The 23,567-nt window shown below is 35.2% G+C and overlaps 2 protein-coding genes across 3 annotated transcripts; one reads left to right on the top strand and one right to left on the bottom strand.

Annotated features, from left to right (window-relative positions):
* The first annotated feature begins 994 nt into the window (after nt 1-994).
* Nucleotides 995-22,397, top strand: LOC129273288 (EP300-interacting inhibitor of differentiation 3-like). Of its 2 annotated transcripts, XM_064107498.1 has the most exons (10): nt 995-1,086; nt 3,548-3,726; nt 11,927-12,056; nt 13,091-13,171; nt 13,674-13,819; nt 14,525-14,643; nt 16,005-16,101; nt 16,652-16,843; nt 17,677-17,814; nt 19,369-22,397. In XM_064107498.1, the coding sequence occupies exons 3-10, from the start codon at nt 11,954-11,956 to the stop codon at nt 19,447-19,449; spliced, it is 957 nt and encodes a 318-aa protein (XP_063963568.1). In that variant the 5' UTR covers nt 995-1,086; nt 3,548-3,726; nt 11,927-11,953; the 3' UTR covers nt 19,450-22,397. The 2 variants fall into 2 exon arrangements, with proteins under 2 accessions (XP_063963568.1, XP_063963567.1); XM_064107497.1 differs by lacking the exons at nt 995-1,086; nt 3,548-3,726 and adding an exon at nt 5,426-5,586.
* On the bottom strand, nt 3,217-5,930 carry LOC129272919 (uncharacterized). Its single transcript, XM_064107499.1, has 2 exons — nt 5,889-5,930; nt 3,217-4,071 (listed from the first exon to the last, which is right to left on the bottom strand). Exon 2 carries the CDS (start codon nt 4,018-4,020, stop codon nt 3,304-3,306), a length of 717 nt encoding a protein of 238 aa, XP_063963569.1. The 5' UTR covers nt 4,021-4,071; nt 5,889-5,930; the 3' UTR covers nt 3,217-3,303.
* Nucleotides 22,398-23,567: the final 1,170 nt, after the last annotated feature.

The raw sequence follows: 23,567 nt of genomic DNA on the forward strand, positions 1-23,567 counted from the left end.
TGGATTGAAAATTGATTAAATGCATTAGTGATTTATTGCCGCAACTTATTTCGTCATAATGGAGACACATCATTTACACATGTATGAAAAAATGAAACATTTATGATTTCAAGTAATAACACAAGAAAAACTAAAGTGGGGATGTGACATCATCAGCCTACCTATTGAATATTCATGACAATGTGCATATAACCGTTTTCACAAAATATTGATAAACTTTAAAATTCAATAACTTCGTTATTTGTTATCCGATTTTGATGAAATTTTCAGCATTTTGCTTTGTGAATTTTACTCTATTTATTTAGATATAAATATTTTCAGCCTGGACCATCCCTTAACTAATACACAAAAAATATAACACCCTTGCAGCATCTGGAGAATTAAAGGGAAGTCTACTCCAATAAAAAGTTGATTTGCATAAAGAGGAAAATAAACCAAGCTAAACACCGGAAATTCCATCAAATTCATATGTAGATTAAATAAGAAAGTTATGACATTTCAAAATGTGGCAATTTCACATGCACGTTCTGGTCATAATGCAAATGAGGGAAATGATGACACCACCCTCTCACGATTTCTTGTGTATTTTATTATATGAAATATTTTAATTTGTAATGTGAAACAAGCTCCCTGAATATGCGGTATTGCAATTGGCTAGCTCTTGATTGTCGTTTAATCATGGGGGTTCTTATTGTCAATCACATTTTTAAAAAGTCAATTCATACAATAACATACAAAAGAGATAGTGAGTGACATTGATTCTCTAATTTTACATATATCACAGAGGTGTACATATGTACAGTACATATCTCTGGTTTCATAAGTCAAAATATAAAAATTTGATAACTTTATAAATCTTACTTCAAGAATTTATGAGATTTTCAGCATTACGTTTGCTTTATTTTCATCCATTGATCAACTTTTTTGCTGGGGTGTCTGGGATCTTTAAGATTAGCTAAGAATGACCTGGTATCATTGACGACATAATAGTTACAGAGCCTATATTCATCTGGAACATAAATGGGTTATCAGCTATTATGAAATCTCCTGTTGATGCAACAGATTAAATGGCAGACATTTGCCGACGTGGATCCTAATATGAAAGTGAAGACCAATTCGCGATGCACGCAATCGAAAGAAGAACTGACTGGTGTCAATCCGTGACGTCATACTATTCAAGTGGGGGGGGGGGGGGATGAACCAATAGATCATCCCCCATGAACAATAGATTAACAACACAAACCGACACCATGCAAAAGAGGGATTTTGTTTTATTCTCTCCTTCTTTGACTGGATGGCAGCTGCTCTATTGGTTTCAAAGTCATTTATTTATTTTCTTTTATATGAGCAGTGTAAAGAAAAAAAACTTAAAAAACAAATATGGTATAGTTGTGTCATACATTTGTTTACAGCATTATATAGGTTTTTACTTTTTAGTTGACAGTTGACACCATATCTGTTGGTGGGTGCTTGGCACAGGAGACTTTAATCATATGGATTATAATTGGTTCAAGCAGTTTTAATTTAATTATTGAGGATAAATGTATGCAAATACTATGTTATTGCATAATTTGATAATATTGATGTCAATTTGTTGTTTTTTCGTAACATTGTCAATATCAATATATTATGGTAAATATATTATGTTAGCGTATCAACCCAGGACCAAAATCCAATTGAAACCAGTTAGATTTCCAACTGGTTACAATTGGTTTCAATTGGTTTTAACTGGAATACACCAATTTCCAATTGAAACCAATTGGAACCAGTCGGGCAACTGGAAATCCTAACTGGAACCAGTTGAGTAACTGGAAACGTCTTCCAACTGGAAATGACTTCTAACTGGAACCAGTTGGGTAACTGGAAATCCTAACTGGAACCAGTTGGGTAACTGGACATTTCTTCCAACTGGAAATGACTTCTAACTGGAACCAGTTGGGTAACTGGAAATCCTAACTGGAACCAGTTGGGTAACTGGACATTTCTTCCAACTGGAAATGACTTCTAACTGGAACCAGTTGGGTAACTGGAAATCCTAACTGGAACCAGTTGGGTAAATGGAAATGACTTCTAACTGGAGAGTTGGGTAACTGGAAATGACTTCTAATTGGAACCAGTTGGGTAACTGGAAATCCTAATTGGAACCAGTTGGGTAACTGGAAATCCTAACTGGATCCAGTTGGGTAACTGGAAATGACTTCCAATTGGAAATTTTCCAGTTACCCAACTGGATCCAATTGAAAACCAGTTCATTTGCATATTATCTGCCAATGTGCACAGATTAATGTTTTATGTGATTCATCATTATTTACAATGTATCTATTCATTTCTTTTCATTCTCAAGTGCCACACTTTTTAAGATTAATGTTTCGAATACTTAGCAGTGAAAACCATGTTCATAAATATTATAATTAAAAGATCATTAGTACACCACTAACTGTTACCAAATTACATCAAATACAAATACATATATTCGAAGCTCCTCCATGTAAATATACATGTATATATAGAGTCGATCTACATTACATCAATGCCCTTTACATTGGTATTTGTAGACATATAACAATGCTTCTGTGTTGGCATGAGCAATTGTTAGTACAAATGCTAATTACTTTGTAACTAATTAAGTTCATTCCAACTGGAAGTCCCAATTGGATGCAGTTGAAACCAATTGGTTTCAACTGGAACCAGTTGCCTCCAATTGGTTTCAACTGGAACCAATTGAAACCAGTTGCCTCCAATTGGATTCAACTGGTTTTAATAGGGAATTTGCAACAACTGGAACCAACCGAGATGCAGTTGCCTTATTGGTTTCAACTGGAACCAATTGAAACCAATTGGCAACTGCCGGTTCCAGTTGCCCAATCGGTTTCTAACTGGAACCAATTGGCAACTGGTTTCAATTGGTTTTGCTCTAATTGGTTTCAACTGGATTTTGGTCCTGGGAAATGCCTAAAGTACTGCTGGTATTTCAATACAGCTATAAAATATTTATGGTTTGCTTGGTAAATACATTGGCAGCTACAGGCAAACTTAAATTACAAAGAACTGTTTTAAAACAAAATTTAGTTGATATCACTGGCACCATGATTACATTTATTCCTTCAAACAGGAGTAAACACAAGAGCTATTAAATGACAATTTGTTGTTTTCCTTTGCTTTTCCATCATTTCTGAAATGATATACCAACGTTTGATCCATCGTGAGACAACCGATTACTATTCTTCTACTCAATCCATCGCCAGGATGAACCTTTTCCACATCATGATATATCATTTAACTAAGTTTAAAATCCTGATCTGCTCATAATTTGCTAATTTGACTCTCAAAGGGGATCATGATATTTGATAGAGGTATTCTACTTTCATCTGGTATTCTTAGAGGCCTCTGATCTCCATTCAGATCTACAAAGACATGAACACACTGTCCTACTGAGGCCGCCATTTCCTTGAAACCATCAAAGCTAGCCAAATCATTATTTTCTATCAGATGACCACCTATTGATAATGCCTTGGTGACCTCTTTGCTCGCCTCTCTCTCCGCAAAGATACCAACTGTGTAAGTCACACTGGAGTTTCCAAGTTTGGTGACAGCCATGCCAGCCAGGATGACCTCAGGAAAATTGAGTGGTTGCCGATACGAGCATCTGGTATCAACCATGAACCCAACTATATTTGGCTCATCTGGATTCTTTTTTGGGTGCCTGACTTCACAGTATTTATACAGGTACTCATTAATGACCGTATCAAAGTAGGAGTAGTAGACTGAATTATTTACATGACCAAACATATCAGTATCTCGAAACCTCGTCTGAATCGGAAGAAAATATTTGTAAAATCCTTGTTGCCATGGTGATAGCTCTGTCCCACCTCTTGCCTTTGAGTCACTCATTGTATGTCTGCTAGCCATGACAAAGTTTGAGGGTTTAATTTGGTAGCGCTGACCTTGAAGGTAAACACTTGTGATCAAGGCTGGGTTGCACTTCTTCAATGGTGCATGGAATTTCAAAGCACTTAACATCTTGGTCTGTAATTCCTTAGTCTAAAAAATCTTGGTCTCAATGTGTCACACCTGTAGATTTGGGGGGGGGGGATAAAGGAAGAAAATCGCAAATGATACATTAAGCCCTTGTCAAGGAAAGTTGTGGGTCTGAACCAGGTCATGAATTATTTATTTGGATTTACTATAGGCTTTATTTTAAGTCCTCCCTTTTCATTTCTTATATTATTACGAAGGCCTTATTATACTCAAATGTCATTTGCATTTATTTTAAGTTGTTTTTGCATGCTTTCATTTAAAATTATTGATGTATATATTCGATTTGATGTGCATATTTTTGTACTCATTGTTATTAGAAATGAAATGAATAAATTAATTGAAATGAACTGATTAAAATTTGTCTCCAGGCTGTTAATGCTATAGATTTCAAACAAATAGGCCTACAAACATTTTTAAGAATTCAAACAAAGAAAATAAAATCAAGTAATAAGTTTTCTCCAACAATACCACAAGGGTTACACATGCAACTGTTGTGTGAAGGCAGCCGTCGATCAGCTGTGATCATGAAGGCACTCCGATTGCCAAGTGGTTATGACAATAATGGATTTTGGACTAGTCCTTAGACTCCTTACTCCTTAAATTTCTTCAATTTCACTAAAGATATCAGGGAGCCTTCTAAATAACAGCAGCTATTCAATATATCTATAGGTCTACATCTTCCTGGCTGAGGTGAGCTGTTCTGAGCGGGATATAGAATTGAGATTTCGAAATTAGGGGGATCATAACCAATTACTCCAAATAATCCAAGGAATTTTCTTTTTAAAATAGGTGATCTAGTCCTACCTTATAAGCATGTAAAAAGAGGAAGCAGCAATTATTTTTTATTGGAAGGGGAGCAAATGGGAAAGATGATCATGACATTAACATTATGCCGATATTGCAACTATACTAGTAGTCTGTCTATATCGTCTCCAAAGACTGTGGTGAATTTTATTTATTTCTGACCAATGCCATTGGGGGTTACATACACCATATACACTATCAACACTCAAATCGTACTAGGCCTACACCAAAATTTGACGGAATAAGTCACAACTCATTGCTGATTATTATCTCAATCTAACTTTACCTTTCTAAATTTGTCAGATATAACCCTTTCCATATTTTTTCCAATTTTCGTGGAGGGGACATATGGTATAATCTATCATAGTCTTCATGGTCTTGCCTATATTTTTTAACCACAAATAAGAATAGGGCATCAAAAAATCACAATGTCACTCCGCGCTCAAGGTAGGGCTTTGATCTACCTAATAATAGTATTAGTAGTAATAGTAACCTTGTTCATTGAATGAGCTCTTCGTGCCACACGCGCCATACTCTAACTTGGACGTATTTTTGGCACAATTTTTTTTTTCCTTTTTTATTTGATATCTAGAATCTACCGGCATATATCCCCAGTCAGACTAACAAACACAACACGAGTCTGAACTGGATCCTCCTGGAATTTTACTTTTTCTTCCGTGGTTTCCGAATCCAAAATAGTACAGCAAAAGCAACAAATTATATTCGTCACTTTGAATGTTATAGGTGAGATAATTAGACTTCGAAATGTAGATAACATAATGCCATGGTTGCAATTGAATCGCGCGCGGCGGAGCTGCGACTTGCTTCTTTCGTGTACCGGTACAAGCTCGGCCTCGGGGACCGGGCCGAACAAACAATTAATCGCATGCATGCGTGAAAACGGCCACGGAATGGTCGTCCAGTACAATCAACCCAAATCGTTTTAAAAAAAATCATTTTTACTGAGGTTAGGGGGAAACCATGAAAGATTCATTTCGTGGCGCTAATGCAGTTTTGCACCGGCCGATTACCAAATACCAGCATACCTCATCACCAATAGTTCAGTAATACTAATAGTTGTTCCCAAATCACATCTCTGAGTCTCACCACTTGTTCACTGCAACCATCCTGCCTGTGGGGAATCTACAGCAGGTAGGACTATGGAGTATGGTATGCCAATGTTGTACAGAGCACACACTTTAAAAAATCATTAAAATATCACTTTTGTGACCAATATTACTAATTTCCATACAGTTGCAATTTATTTTTCATTAGTAACTTGGAAATAATTATTGTATTCACCAGAGCGCTCAAAAACTTGATTTTGGGGCATATTTTTGTGTACGCCCTCTATTGGTGGAAAGTAAATATGGCAAGAAAATTTTCATTTTTTGATCTCTATTTTTAATTAAGAAAAAATAATTCAAAGAATCAAATTTACTTAAGAGCCAAGTTGTATGATGAATAGGTGTAATGGAAACTTTCAGTGTAAAACAAATCAAGCATTTGTCCCAAAGAAAAAGAGAAAATAAGCCAAACATTGCCACCCTTATTTTGCCACACATGGAGATATAACTGAGAACAAGGTTATATCATAACCTAACCCAGAGAGCTCCCGCCCGCGCAGCGGGCGGGAGCCCAGAAGCTTACCGTGTATTTTACCATTGTCACCGGACTAGGGTGATTTATGGTCTAAATATTTCTCCAAATGAATTGTGAAAACAGAAAGTATACAATTACCACGATTATATGGATGAAGGTCTAACGAGTGGCAGATTCCTGACATCTGGGCACAGTCTGGAACCTCAAAAAAACGAAAAGTTCTCTCCTTCTACCCCGTCTCGATCGGCCATTTTTGTTAAAAATCGTAACAAAATGGCCGATCGAGACTGGGTAGAAGGAGAGAACTTTTCGTTTTTTTGAGGTTCCAGACTGTGCCCAGATGTCAGGAATCTGCCACTCGTTAGACCTTCATCCATATAATCGTGGTAATTGTATACTTTCCGTTTTCACAATTCATTTGGAGAAATATTTAGACCATAAATCACCCTAGTCCGGTGACAATGGTAAAATACACGGTAAGCTTCTGGGCTCCCGCCCGCGCAGCGGGCGGGAGCTCTCTGGGTTAATCATAACCTAGACAGCTGGCAGCCGTCTGTTTCGAGGAGTTTTTTAACATTTTTTTTTTTTTTAATTTCTCCTCATACACAGACGGCTCGCTAGCGTGCAGCCACCATTAGGGGACTTGCAATGCAAAATCCCCCCGTCGGGGCTCTTCAATTTTTGTCTTTAATGAGTAAAAATTTTGAAAATTAACGCGACCAAAATTCAAATTAATATTCCCTCTTGGCATCAATTGCCAAAAAACCGAGAAAAATCAAGTTAAAAGGAACAAAAACAGTGACTTACCTCGGCTGTCGCGCAAATTCACTTCCCCGTTTTATCCGATCTTTAATAAGTACATAAACATATGGCCATTGAGTCCCCTGTACAGATCGCGCTAGAACTTCGGTCTCTGTATTTGGTGAGTGAAGCCAACGGAGTTCAGCTGAACAACCAAATTTAACAGAGACCGAAGCTTTTGGTCTAATCATAACCTTGTTCATTGAATGAGTGTCTCTCACCGAGTCTCGGACTCGGTCACGTCACATTTCGAGGGCAATTTATACCCAACTTGTTCACTGCAACCATCCTGCCTGTGGTGGGGAATCTACATGTAGGACTATGGTATGCCAATGTTGTACAGAGCACACACTTTTAAAAATCATTGAAATATCACTTTTGTGACCAAAATTACTAATTTCCATACAGTTGCAATTTATTTTTCATTAGCTTTGGTAATAATTTTTGTATTCACCAGAGCGCTCAAAAACTTGATTTTTTGGCATATTTTTGTGTACGCCCTCTATTGGTGGAAAGTAATATGGCAAGAAAATTTTCATTTTTTGATCTCTGTTTTTAATAAAGAAAAAAATAATTTAAAGAATCAAATTTACTTAAGAGCCAAGTTGTATGACGAATAGGTGTAATATAAAACTGTCAGTGTAAAAATAATCAAGCATTTGTCCCAAAGAAAAAGAGAAAATAAGCCAAACATTGCCACCCTTATTTTGCCACACATGGAGATATAACTGAGAACAAGGTTATATCATAACCTTGTTCATTGAATGAGTGAATATACCAACCTCTTTTCCAAATATCGCGATCGGAAACGGCTGTATTTCAGCTTTGATCTCGATGTCGTCGTTCGAATCCTCAGACATCACTTCGCGGATCGCATGGATTCGCCGTGCGCCGTAATGTTGATATGGACTGAAGTTAGCATCCAAATCATGCGAACATAGTCATAAGGCGAACAAACTGCCAGCATGCTGTAGGCGAATCTTTTGGTCGCATAACTTCAGTCCATATCAACATTACGGCGAATCCTAGTCTTGAGGATGCAATGATGATGACTTTTAAAATAATGAAATATACTTCTTCATCATTGACGTCTTGACACTCTTCCCATAGTCGCAGAAGAGAAGGACCAAAACAAAGATTGATTTTTTGATTTTGATTTTGATTTTGATTTTGATCATTGATTTTTACACCTTTCAAAGGTGTTTAAAATTATAATATAAAAATGTGAATAAATTAAGGTTTATTACCTAACTGATGCCGAGTAGACCCCTCGATCCACATGTAAACAACGTAAGTACAATAGCGTCGACCCTTGAACCGCTTATGTATGACGTACTTCCGGCTAGCAATGCCGTTTTGACGAACAATTTATAGATAAAAAATATTTCACAAATACTAAAATTTATTACGTGATTGTAAATAATTATTAGTATTATACTACCGGTAATTATTTATAATTACGTGATAAATTTTAACATTTGCGAAATAATATTTTTTTTGTCGACGCTATTGTACTTACGTTGTTTACATGTGGATCGAGGGGTCTACTCAGCATCAGTTTATAGGTAAGAAACCTTATTTTTATCACATTTTTATATTATAATTTTTAAAACCTTCCTACGCATTAGGTGTAGGAAGGTGTAAAAATCAATGAAATTCATTAAATTCAAGTGAATGAGGGAAATCCATCTTTGTTTTGGTCCTTCTCTTCTGCGACTATGGGAAGAGTGTCAAGACGTCAATGATAAGAAGTATATTTCATTATTTTAAAAGTCATCATCATTGCGTCCTCAAGACTAGGCGAATCCAAGCGATCCGCGAAGTGATGTCTGAGGATTCGAACAACGACATCGAGATCAAAGCTGAAATACAGCCGTTCCTGATCGCGATATTTGGAAGAGGTGGGTATATTGACCTAGAAATGTGACTGAGAGACTTGTCATGACATTTGGGAACAAGTATTGGTGATGAGGTATGCTGGTAATCGGCCGGTGTGAAACTGCATTAGCGCCCATTTCGTTTGGTCGTCGAAGCTTACCGAACATTTCTAAGCTATGCTTCTTCTTTCCAATCATGCAAATCTGTATTGATTTGCCGACCCTGCCTGGCTGAGAAAGTTGTTAGCATAAATAGTGGCAGAAGGGGGCGCTGTTAAAAAAAATCTGCTAATTAATAAAAAGATCTAGTATTAACCTGATTTGAAAAATGTCTTTTTTTTAATTTTCATGATTTTGTCTAATAATAGATCTATCATATGTACACAGTCACACAGTGTAGATCTCGATCTAGACATTTACTAGTCTAAAATTAGATCTAGATGTAATAATCTAATTTCCTATTTCCACCTTATTTTAGTCTAGTATGACTGTGTGACATCGAGGGGGGGAGGGTTCTTCTTTTTATTTGGCAACCAGTCAATTTGACTATTTTTGCCATCATAAATATATTATTCACGTTCGTTGGAGATGGAATCACAAACCAATTAATACTTGAATAATTAATTAATTTATACATCTGCATTTGTACTTATTCTACTATATTTGAAATAACGTATACAATATTTTGTATGTGTATGCAATCCCACAGTATTGTAAGTCTATTCATTCTGTGTATGGGCATATGTATTTGTAATTTTGTAAACCTGTTGTGAAAGGAATTTCCAACACAGGACAATAAATACATTCAATTCAATTCAATATATATATTTATAGATGTATATAGAATGTATATATATATATATATATATATCTTCAAGACATATCTTTCTTATTTTCTTTTCTCTTTTTTTTTCCATTTCTTTCTTCCTTTTTTTTGTTAGGGTACCTACTACAAGGATTTAAAGTCAAGTAGGTTTGTCTCAAAAATTGAAATTAAATCAAAACCAGGGGTTTTACTGAAAATATGCTTAGATATATATACTAGTATGCAAGTAAACCCTGGATGGAGATGACAGAGAAAGAAATGAGGAAAATCACAGGTCCAATCCAACACCCGTACTGGAGTATGGGGATACGTCTGTTGACAACGTCAGTGAAGTCTTGATCTTTCCCGGAGACAAGACACCTTTAAATCCTAGATCAAGATCTAGATCTATGTAGGCTTAGGCCTATTAATTTTTTAGATTTTTTCTAGATTTAACTCTAACTAAAAAGTCAAGGATTTTCAGAGTGAAGATTGAGGTCGATCTGAAAACATTAATTAAACACGTCCGTGCACCCCAACAAAAAGTGGATTAAAATAAAACAGGAATATCAAACAAGTATAATAATGCTGAAAATTCTTTTATATTTTGCTGATTTTTCACAAAAGTATGCACAACTCAAGTGATACTGTGCAAATTAGGGAATTGATATTGTCACCCATAATAATAGTCTAAAGATTTTTTTTTTTTCATTTTTTGCAGAATTTAGGAATCACAATAAGTTAATGTCAATACTACATTTTCAAGGAAAAATCAAGCCTTGTTTCACCTTGTTGTTTTCACAAGGGAAAAAAATAAAATTCATGGATAGTGAGTTGGTGACATCAGTTACTTCATGTTTACCGGTTTGGATTTGTATTTATGTGAAATTAAGCAAAAGTTTCAAACTTCATAACCTTCTTTTGATAGAATTTTCAGCATTATAGGGCCTATTAGTTTAATATTTCCCTTTTCATTTGAACCAACTTTTGCTGCCCAGGGCGGACTTGCCTTCTAAAGGAAACCATAAGTTCAAATCCAAGGAGGGAATCAATCTGTGAAGAAAGACTAAATGAGAGAATACATTATATAATTTATAAAACATCTTCCTGTATTAAGTTACCTTAACTGAAGTGTTCACATGTAGGCCTAATGCACATTGCTTTATTAGGAAAGGACACTTTGCATGCGCGATCATACAGCCGGGTATATAAATGATAAATAAATGATAAATAAATGATAAAAATGATGATAAAATGATAAATAAATGATAATGATAAATCCATAATTTATTGTTCGAAATAGACATGAAATGAAATACTCCGAAAATTTGCTTTGCCCAATTGATCGTGGGCCCGGCAGCCCCTGTGCAGCGCCAGATCGACGAGGCTCTATCCCTTTAATCGTTGAACGCCAAACAGGGTAGCAGCAACTCCCATCTTTTGACGTCTTTTGGTCTGACGCGGCCGGGGTTTGAACCCCGACCTCCCGGTTGTGAGACGGACGCTCTACCAACTGAGCCAACACACCGGTTGGTCTTTAATAAGATTGATTGGTATATAAAAAAGCTTAATTACACTTTTAAATCATTAATTAGTTACAATTTTAATCTAAACTACCTATCATTATGAATTATCAAGAAAAGTCAACGATAGCATGATGGATGGTGGGGGTGGTCCATCAATGTGCTCCTCCTGATCATCCTCCAGACCTCCACCCCACACATGCTGCTAATTAATTAACTCCTGATTAAGAGGGGAAACAACATTACTTTTAAAATCTTGTGGTATGACTGTATTGCTCTCATCATAAGCTTTATTTTGACACCAAATTCAACATTGTATGTTGTATATCAGCATAGAAAATTAAAGGAATATACACTGTACCAAAAATTGTTATGGAGATGTCACAACTCCACCTATTTACCGGCCCAATTTAAAATGCATGGCCACAAGTTCTTTCTTTGTTATTTATCATTTATTGTCATGTTTGTATTACCAGACCTGATACCTACGGAACATAAATAAAATGGCTGAGCAGAACAGAAGACTCAGTGGAGGAGATGGAGCTGACCTACACAAGAGGCGTGAACTAAGAAGAGATTACAGAGAATTGATCGCTGAAACAAACAGTAAGCACTCTACACTGTATGACATTCATGACCAGCACTTGAATTGCAATGCATATATCTTTCACTGAATTCCTGCATTAATGCTAATTTAGGATTTCACACCCAAAAAAAAATGCTGATCAATACAAATTACAAGTATAATCAATTAATTTCCTTTATTCATGGAAATTCATTTACTGGTATCCACTATTAACATTAAAATATAAAGCATCAATAGATACAAAATATAGTACTGTACTAATCTGTGAGTACCAACAAGATGACTTTGCAAAAAATGAAAAATAGTATACCTTCATGATTTTGCTATTATTCATTTTTATCTATATTGTTATATCCATTTTTTTTTCAAGTTATAAAAAATAATTGATTTCCAATTTGAGAAATTAGCTATAGATATTCTCTTGATCCTTCTCAAGTATACCTCTACTAATGCGTAATTGCTTTACTTCACAACTTTTCTATCATGTGGGAGTTTAAAATTCCACAAGAAACAAAATTTTCAATTTTTCAATACTTCAAAATAAGGAAGAATTGGTCAGTTGCTATTAATATATTATGTGTATTGAACATATGGAACTAAGTTTTTTATACTTTTTTTTATGTAATGATTTATACTGTTAAGAAATCTGCATTTTGGGCTAACCATATTAAAATTGAATGAATGAATTAACAAATGCTTTGTCCCGTATTCTGAAGTCCGTTTTAACTTTGGTCATGGTCTTTAATACTCTATGCTAACATTATGGGTAGCTGAAAATGCCAAAGTCTTGATAACATTGAATGTTTTTTATGTTCACTGTTTGTTTTTGTTTTTTTTCATCTGGCTGTAATTGCATAGAGAACTACACATGATTTAGTTTTTATTCCCAGACAGTTCCGAATTATCTGAATAACTTATGAGCTGACTAGAGTTTAATCCAACTTCAGTCCAAATCATTTCAAATGCAAGGCTTTATTCATTTATTCTGTTCTTTTGGCCTCATGGGTTACATAATTGATATGAGACTCAATTCTTATTTTGTTTCATTTTACAGGAGAAAGTTCCGAGCTTGTTAGACCTGAATCTGATGGCCTGAGTGGGCTATTGGACCGCGGTGATGAATTATTTAGCCAAGGTAAGTCAATATACTGGCATTTCAATATGTTGATTCCTAGTATACTACCCACATGGGAAATAAAACATACCAAGACAAAGTAGAGGAGGTTTAAGGTTGACTGTGCAATTAGTCATGTAAAGACTGTTCAGATAGTGGAATGAATATTTACTGAGAACTGAAAATGAATGAGTTTTAAAGAGATTTGAAAGGCGAGGAAAAAAAAAATGAAATTGCAAAAAACTCTCAAAGGTAAAAATTCTTCATAAGGTAAAATCCTTAACACCACTTGAAAGTCACCAGAAAAGATGTATTTACTTGGAACAGATGAATTGATGAGCGATAAGATGAGGAGGCTTGATGTTCTATAAAGCAGCTTTACTGCCGCTCATCAGGCATGAGTGAGTAAGATCAGTTTTCAACCATTATTCAAAATCAACTTTTGGTCATTAAACAAGGGCATATTAAGATAGGTATTTAATTTGTTTGTATTTATATCCCTAAATTTTTGTTGTTTACTCAGTCACTAGACTGGCTAACAGAGCTCCGACCTTAGAAGCTGCTTTAGATGCTCAGTTCTTGAGGACAGCTGCCAGCCTTGGCTACCAGAAGGCCAAGAAACTCCATGTCGACAACACGTTTGACCCTAAGGTCTTTGTTCAAAAGCTGGTAAGATATTAATTTGGATGTATTTGTGGGAGGATTTCTTCCATAAAAAAGTGTCATCTACTTAATTAGAGCATTGTTTCTTTGTTGTAGTTTGGTTAAGTATGAATTTTACCAGAAAATGCATTTTAAAAGAAGAAAGAAACCTGGGTCATGTCTTAGAAAGACTTGTTTTTATAAAAATTTCTGTAACAAGTTTACTAAGAGCCAATAAATTCAAATTTTATCAGTAGCTTTAAACTGTTTTTACAAATTTGTTACTATAATAGATCTCTGGTCGTTTTTAGAGAGAACAGCTTTAAAAAGATGATGTGATTGTTGAAACTTACTGTTATAAATCAATTAAACATAATTTTGTATGAATGGGAAAAGTACTAGTTAAGTATAGAGATTGGAAATCTTTCATGGTGACACTTCACCCAAGTCACAGTTAAAAGGATAAAACATCCCTGAAAAGTATGACAAAAATAATTTCCTTTTAACATTGTATATCACCAAATACTAGTACATGTACCTCCTATGAATAAGTATAGAGGTAAGAGTCCACAAAATAAGTTGAAATTTTTAATAAATGTCACGTGAGTCGCAATGAAATTTGTTTTCTCTAACCCGACCGCTGAGAAAGCTTAGGTGGTTTGATTTTTCATACTCATTAATCCACTGTCACTGAATACCAGTAAGCTTATTTCACACTTGATTCTTTAACAGATAACTTTCATGGACTGTAGAAGACTTGGTAATAATATTGAGATAGAAGAAGAACATTGGATTAATTTAGGCAGAGCTGCAACACCAGCATTCCGCAATGCTACCAGCTTTCAGTTCCTGTAAGTTAACCTACAATTATCAAAGTTGGTTGTAAGAACCACTAACTCTATAAACCCCAATCAAAATGAGATACGTCAACCAAAGTATTCCAGGTTGGGGTCCTCGGGTCAGAAAATTTCCAAGAACTCGGTGGATTGATCAATATCTTCAGGAAAGTTTTTAAACATTCATTATTTGATATATTATTACATGTGATATACAAGATCTGTGGCCTTTATTGGGTATAGTAAGTAAAAAATAGTGGTTTAGGGGGTTTTAATGGGAGACAAGACAGCAGCTGGGAACAAGAGATGGATTACCAGCGTAAATAGCGGACACTGCGTAACAATTGAACTTCTTGGCAAGATCCTTGTGGATCAATTAATCACAGGATGTGATGATTGTGTTTGACTGAAAACCAGTGCTCAACCACAACTAATACACACCTTATTCATGCTGTAATCTACTACCATTCTCCAACTTATACACTGATATATTCCTACACAAAAAAGGCATGGAAGAATTTTTTTTACATCAAAACCACTAATTTATTCTGTACCATGACGTAAAAGAAATAGATTTTTGTATACCAAGTATTATTATTATTATATAGGAGCGATATCTGAAATGATGCTTCTGAATTTGCATAGTATGATTCATGGACACCAGTGTACTGTATTGAGGTTTTACATGATTGTAAGCTACTGCTTTGTACACTTGATGGGTAAATCATCAAAAGCTTAGCTTTGTACATACAAGTGTATGAGCACTCAAGGAATAATATGAAAAATACAATGGTAATAAGCTTGACTACATGTAGTTCCATTGTTAACAGCTTATCACCTCCTACACAGGAGACTGTACATGTATAATGGTATACTGTAGTAACTTAATACATAAATAAGCTCAGTACATACTCACATGTAGTAGAAAAATCTACAAAGAAATACTATTTCCTTCACATGAAGCAACCTAGAACTATCCCAAGTGTATCCAACAATCAACTTTTCAATAACAATAACACAAGACTGTACATAAACCAGTAAAACAATACAAATTACAAGAGCAGAGTTAGAGGGCTACCAAGCATGGTGCACCTCAAGAAAAAAAAGGGAAAAAAAGTGAACACTGTTAGCCGTGATGGATAAGTTTGGTCCACTAGATCTCTATGCTTGTTAGGCAGCATTTCTTTACATCCCTAGAAGGGCCTCCTGGTCAATATTGGAACCATTCCTTATTAGCAAGACATGAAAAATGCTTGAACCTCAATTGAAGTATTTTCTGTAGTGTTAAGACAAGCGATTTCTTTGATGATAATTGATTGACTGATATGACAGAGAGAGTCTAGTCTTATGGTAAATATTGTATCCCCCTATTTCAGGCTTGGTACCTTTGAACGTGAACCACCTCGAAAAATCCAGAGAAACAAAGATAAAAATGCTGAAGAACAAGCTGGCCCTACAACCGTTGCCAAGCAGGTAAGTAATAATAATAATCCATTACAAATAGCCATAAATTAATTTCCATCAGAACTAGACTGATTTGATTCTGATGGAATAAGAGGTATTTGATATAATGTGATCAAGTGGAAGTCGTTAATTTGAGAAAGCAACAAAAATCATTGAGGCTTGCTATTCACCATGCCCAACTTCATACAGGGGTGTGAAACTAAGCACAGGTCGCCAGCAACACACAGAGATTATACCTATAAGAGGAATTAAATGGTATGGTGGTTCAATTTACTTGATATCAAGAAAAAGTTGCCTTTTGGGGATTTTTATTTCAAACTTAATCACATGGATGAATATAAGGAGGAAAATGTATGAGAGGATTGCATACCAGACTGATAACTGAACTCAAGGTGTTTATTTCATAATTGGTTTTTTTTCAGTTATTTTCATTGGCTTATTTGCTTTCAGCCAGATGCAAGGATTTGCATTAGCTTAAACATCTGTTGGTGCAAAATCTGTGGCAAAAATTTACGTGAAACACTCCAAGATGTTTTATGCTCCCCTTTTTCCTTCAAAGGTCAAAGACAAGGATAAGACTCCAACTGAGGTAACTTCAGAGGAGGTTGAGAAGTTGGTGGCCATTCTGCGGCAAGTCTGTGACAGTGGTGACGGATCATATGAACCTATCTCTTACTTCGATTTGGTCATCAATCCCGAATCATTTAGCCAAACTGTGGAGAACATTTTCCACTTATCCTTTTTGCTTAAGGTATGTCTATCCAGTGTCTTACCTGTTTTGTACTCCTATAACATGTTTCTCTTGAAATAAAGGTAATGAATGGTTTTGATAAAACCAGAAAGTTGTTTTTGCTTGGTTTCCAATTAGAGGATACATGGGAAAAAAATCTTTGATTGAAGAAAGGTTAGGGGTGATATTCTGATCAAAGACTTAATATAAATTATAGTTTCAATCACTGGTTTAAAGTCTGTCAATAGCTTGGGTTCAGTCTTCTAAATTGTACCAGATTATCAAGTTCTTTTGCCTTAAAACCTTATACCTTAAAGGGTTTTGGGAGAGATGGTGCTTTCAATATTTAAATACTCTGTCAGCTGGAATGAAACCAAGTTCATTTTACAATCTTTGTTTATTGATTTAGAATATATTCACTGTTTATTCAAGCAAATTTGATCCAGAAGTTGATCCAGAAGTGACTAAATTGTATTTGAAAAAATATTAAATGTTGTATTTGCTAAAGTTCAAAATGGGTTGAAGATATCTACCAACATGCAATGTTGATTATTATCAGTAATAATAGCAGCCCGCTTGGAGAACAGTTTTCAGAACTGAAGTGGCTTCCCTGGGTAAATTTACCTATATTATTATTATTAACATGTAATGTTTTTATTATAATTACTTTCTTTCTGTAATTTGCTCTGAAGCACCTTGAGCATCTAATTAAGATGGAAAGTGTGCTGTACAAATTGCATGTGTTATTATTATTATTGAAAGTAATGCAAACGTGCATGTTTGTCATTCCAGTCAGTGTATGCCACTCTGCTTTTGTCATTCAATGTATATACCCCCCCCCCCCCCCTCATCAGGATGGCCATGCTAAAGTGTACTTGGACGATGATGATCTTCCAGTCATAGTTCCTTGTATGCCATTCAGCGAAGACCAAGGAAATGAACGAGTTGCCAAGAAGCAGGTCCTGGTCTCTATTGACATGGACCAATGGAAAGTAAGTACCTAGCCCGAGTCCTATTCCAGAGTTGCCAATCGACTCTCCATTATTCACTCAATCCTTACAGCTGAAATTTCTCAGACATTTTGAGTCTTTGTTTTGTGCAATTATGCAATTGATCAGCTGGGTTATTTCCAAAGGCAGTGTGGACAACCATAAAATTATGACAAGATATTTTGAATATCAGATATAAACGACGATAAAAACTTTTTCCTCTTCTTGAGTCTCATACCAGTAAGAAATCATTTGTATATGAAGTTGGAATGCTTGGCTTTATCTTGAAAATTGTAGAAATTTGTGTACAGGCCAGACATATTTTATAATAATATTGATAATATGGTCCATTTATATAGTGCAAGTACTATAATTGCATATACTGTACTGTGCTTGATACTTGGTATCATATTATTACCTCGGCTGTAGCTGAGCCGCCATATAGGCAGTTCCATTTCTTCCATAAAAAGCCTTCAAGTAGTCAAAGAGAGAGTAAACTCTTAATGTAGGGTCTAATGAGTGGTCACCAAACCCTCAAGAATATCAAAAAGAAATTTATATTAATATAATAAGATATAGCATTTATGAGGCGCTGATTTATGTAGTTTCCTATTCAGTGGCGCACTATATATTACCCCAGCTGTAGCTCCAGCTGCTTAAAGGACAAGTCCACCCCAACAAAAAGTTGATTTGAAAAAAAGGAGAAAAATTCAACAAGCAAAACACTGAAAATTTCATCAAAATCGGATGTAAAATAAGAAAGTTATGACCTTTTTAAGTTTCGCTTAATTTAACAAAACAGTTATATGCACATCCTGGTCAGTATGCAAATTGGCAGGCTGATGACGTCACCCACTCACTATTTCTTTTGTATTTTATTATATGAAAAATGAAATATTCTAATTTTCTCCTCCTTGTCAAGTGAAACAAAGTTTTATTTCTCCCTGAACATGTGGAATTACCATTATTTTAACAGTTTATGGTTAAGTTACGTTGGTCCTTCTTGTCAAATCTGTAAAAATTGAAATACTGTAATATTCAAATAATAAAAAACAAAAGAAATAGTGAGTGATGGACATCATCGACTCTCTGATTTGCATATCGCTGAGTTGTGCATTTAACTGTTTTGTGAAAAATAAGCGAAACTTGAAAATGTCATAACTTTCTTATTTTACATCTGATTTCGATGAAATTTGCAGCGTTATATTTGTTTAATTTTTCTCTATCGATTCAAATCAATAATTTTCTGGGGTGGACTTGACCTTTAAGGCGCTTGGTGCATTTAAGGAATTAATCCTGCCGGGTACCCATTCACCTCACCTGGGTTGAGTGCAGCACAATGTGGATAAATTTCTTGCTGAATGAAAACACACCATGGCTGAGATTCGAACCCATGTTCCTTTCATTGAAAGATGATATTCGTAATTACTAGACCACGACGCCCCCATCTATAAAACAATTGCCCCCAAAATACAATTTATTCTGATTCATCATTGAATGATTCCGTAATATCTTATGAAAATTTATGATTGTCAATGTTTTCATCCTTCATGGCAGGAGCTGATTGAAGTGTTTGATATCACCGAACCTCTCATTCCAACAAGACATGAAACCAAGCAAAGGAATGGGCATCGGTAGTTTCTACTTCAGCCAAGTGAGAACTTTTCTATGAAGAAGAAGAGTACAAAGTTGTCTATGCAAATGAAAATGAAGTGGATGCTTAGTAGCAATGTCTGTTACATTGATGCTTACTGTGGAGAAGATCTACATCAAGAACTCAACATTAAGAAACTGAAGCTTAAGAGACCTGCTCGGTTGGCCAGATAAATCTGATAGGTGAACTATTTCTTCTAGCAGTTCATGGGAAGACGAGTGTGGCAAAGATTGAGCCACTACATCTTTCCAACGACTTTCAGACAAAAAAAACATATGAGACCTGTTTGGTGTGTTACCAAAAATATTGGATGGAAAATCTTTAGATAGAATTTTCTTTGCTGCAGCTTATTGAGAGATAAATATGGACAGAGATGCTTTTTATCACAAGAGATGCCAAATGATGTTCTGACTATGATATTATGTCCTCTTATACCTTTCATGAAGATACAGAGCTATTGGAGGCCAAAGAAAAACATTGTCAAATAATTTTGTGGATTGATGGTAAGGGGCTTGACTGTTTGTGACATGCAATAACAAAGATTTGAATGAATTGTCAGACCTTTGTGCTAAAATGCCAAACTTTTAACTCTTATTTCCATTATGATTTGGACCAAAACATAAGTGTGAAAACCCCAAGCCCATATTCTGAAGTCTGGTTTAACTTAGACCATGGTCTAACCCTGTGCTAAAATTATGGAAAGCCACAAATTTCAGAATATTTTTTACATTGTATGTTTTTTATGTTTATTGTGCATTACCCTAACACTTTAATGAAGAAGACAACTATCTTATTCATCCTCCACAGACAGTTAAGAATGATTTGAGAGTCAAATGAGCTAGTAAATTGAACCTGTACTGTTTGAGATTTATGTCACAATTGGCTATCCATAGTGAAACCATAACTTTATGCCAGAGTTTAAATTATACCTGACTTCATTATACGGGCCCAAGAGTTTTGCTAGTAGTCTCGTAAAATATTTTTAGCAGATAGTGCAAAGCTACAATGAAAGTACATGTAGATCTGGATCCAGCCGGGTTAGATATAATAGTTTTTGGGAGGCCGGGTATTGTTAAAAAAAACAATATGGCACCCTAAATGGTATTGTGTCTAATCCGTCTCGGGCCACGTCTGAAAGGGGGTGGGGTTAGGGTACAGTGTTTTAGGAGCAGTGAACGAGAACAATGTCGCAGTCGTCTGATCGTTCGTGTCAACGTCGTCGTCTGCCCTTGTTCACTACAGTTGCAAATAATTTAGAATTCACTCGACATGTATGTACATCCACGTGAAACAGCGTGGGGGATGACCAGCGGTTCATGACACGCTGCCCGACCCGGAAGATCTGGCGACCTGGTCGGGTGATGCGAAGGTGCAACTTGTGCACACTTGCCCTTTCACTTGCTCTGATTCCTTTTTACACGAGTTAGGATTTATATCGATATATATTTTGGAGATCAGAAAGCAATTTCAAATATGATTAACATAATGCATCGTACGACTTACATTAATTTTGTGAAAAGTGACTGAAAACTGTGTTTTAAAAGGGAAAGGTTGATCTTCATGCTGAGCTTGAGCGGTTAAAATGACTTCACTCATGTGCACGTCGACTATGATTTAGGAGAACCGCAGAATGGATGTGGCGAGGTTCTTGATTCTGATAGTCGACGTGCGTGAGGACCTGAGGCATATGGAAGGCCAAAAAATGACGTCATCTCATATCAGTCGTCTATGTCGACGTACGATTCTAAAAGTGCTCACTGTTGTGCATATTAATTAGTTTGAGCTACTATTTCATTTATTGTGTTATATCCTATCAAGCATGTGTTCATTGGTTTGTACCCACTTGGTCTACCGGTAGATGGTCTAATTCTCAGATTGTCTCACACTGTTGTATCAGTTTGGTCCAATTTCCACTTGGCCTAATATTCATTTTGGATACATATCATGTAGTCTAATGCATAGATGGTCTAATTTCAACTTCATCTATTACTTTACCACATTTAGTCTTATAAAAATTTCATAAGTACTAGACTAAGTGGATATTACATGAAAATTGACATACATGTATCCTATTGAAAATTAGACAGAATGGTCATTGGGTTTTAAACGTGGCAATTAAACCAAATGGAAAGTAGACCAAGTCATCTCTACATGCATAATGACTGGGTGATGTATTCATGTACCTTGGGCCAACAGTGTAAAGAATATTTTTCATATGTTTTAACCATTGTTGTGTAGTCTACAAATAACAAAATATTCCATGCAGCCTGCGTAATGTTTTTTGCGTGATCACAACATTCATGTACAACGCCCACAACCGTGAATTGATTCAAACATTAAAATTCAAACAAATTAGCAGATCTCACAAAATGAATGTCTCTGCATGGAAACTGCACTGTGGAGATGCTCTCTTTCCCTCTTACTGGTACTGTAAGTCAGGTGAATTTACCTAAGTTTAGTTTTTTTGGACCACAAAAATCTGTTTCATTTAGAAGAAATTTGTTTGAAGACGTAAAGGCTTGCTTAATTTCTTGCGTGAAAATGCACTTCTAGTTGTTTACAAATATTTCTGTCTTATGATTCATTATAGAGTATTACATTCTAAAATGTATCACTTATTCTTAGATATTGTCTTTTACTACGTTTTTCTTCCAATTACAAAAACAGTACTCTTAGTGGCTTGTTCAGATGTTACTCTGCAAACTCTTTCAAAAAATAAGTGAATTAAAATGAAATAGATAAGAAATGAACTACGAATAATGTGATGAAATGAAATAATGTGCTACCAATGCAGAAGATATTCTATCCATCATTTTGCTGCAAAAAAAGGTGTACCAACTCGTCAAAAATATTCCTTTCAAAATGTGTCAGTCTGTTTTACTTTAAGGGGATGCAATATTGCACTTCATCAAACATCTGAACAACTAAATAATCACTTGGATTTGGTGGGTCAAAACTGAAATTATGCCATAACTTGTGTATGTTGTGACCCATGCGGTGTTTAACAAAGAAATAGGTCTAACTAAAAGTCATGCTTAAGTGCTAACTCCCACATGTTATTTTATGTGTAATGATATGTATACTACAACTTATTTAAGGATGATTTTTAGTCGCCCTTTAATCTCTTTGAAACAACCACAGGTCAGCAACACATATCTTTCTGTTTACTTACTATGTGCCTTATATCGCCTGTATATAAAAGTTGTAAATGTGTTATATTAGATTTAGATCTTTCATAAATTTGTATATTGAGCAATATAAACTGTTTTAAAAGAAATTGTTGGACTACTGTAAGAATGTTTATTTCAAATCTTCCTATGATTCAGGGCCTTTCACAGAAGGAATTACAGTCAATCTTAATTCTAAACTTCAATCGCACTTTGATATTTCCTCAAATCAGGAGAATGCATTTGGAACTTGCATTTGATATATCAAACGCAAAATCAAAACTTTCAAAAGTGAACTCCTAATTGAGTTTGATAATGTTATATACTTTAGAATTATATATTTGGTGTTGGTTTGAATGAAGAGATATCCCCCCCCCCCCACATGATGAGTCATTTGAAATTCTCACCATAATTGCCAAGTGGTATTCCTTTAAAGGCATAGTCCACCGTAACATGGAATTGAATTTGATCCATGAACAAATAGATAGAAATATAACAAGCGTATTTAGCCCTAGGCAAAAAGTAGTGGTATGAGCCCCTTTCCCCCTAAAAAGGTGAGTTCCTCTGCTGTTTGCCCCCCCCCCAAAAAAAGAAATAATAATAATAATAATAATAAATGAATAAATAGATAAATAAAATAAATGAATAAGAGATTACAAATAAATAGATACAAATTAAAACTTGAAAAAAATATATTAATAGTAATAATAATAATAAAAATGATAAAAATAATAGTAATATAGTGTGAATGAATGAAGGAAGGAAGGAATGAAAGAAGGGAGGATAGAAGGAATGAGTAACATGACTGATTAAGTGATGTATTCCCCTCGCCCTCTCATGATTAATCGTCTATGTTTCTACACATCTTTTGAATCTAAACCGTTCAATTCATAGGCCCGTCAAATTGGTATCTCATTTGGCTGAAATTACAGTGA

This window comes from Lytechinus pictus, chromosome 12, assembly GCF_037042905.1.
Source record: "Lytechinus pictus isolate F3 Inbred chromosome 12, Lp3.0, whole genome shotgun sequence".
Classification (NCBI taxonomy): Eukaryota; Metazoa; Echinodermata; class Echinoidea; order Temnopleuroida; family Toxopneustidae; genus Lytechinus; species Lytechinus pictus.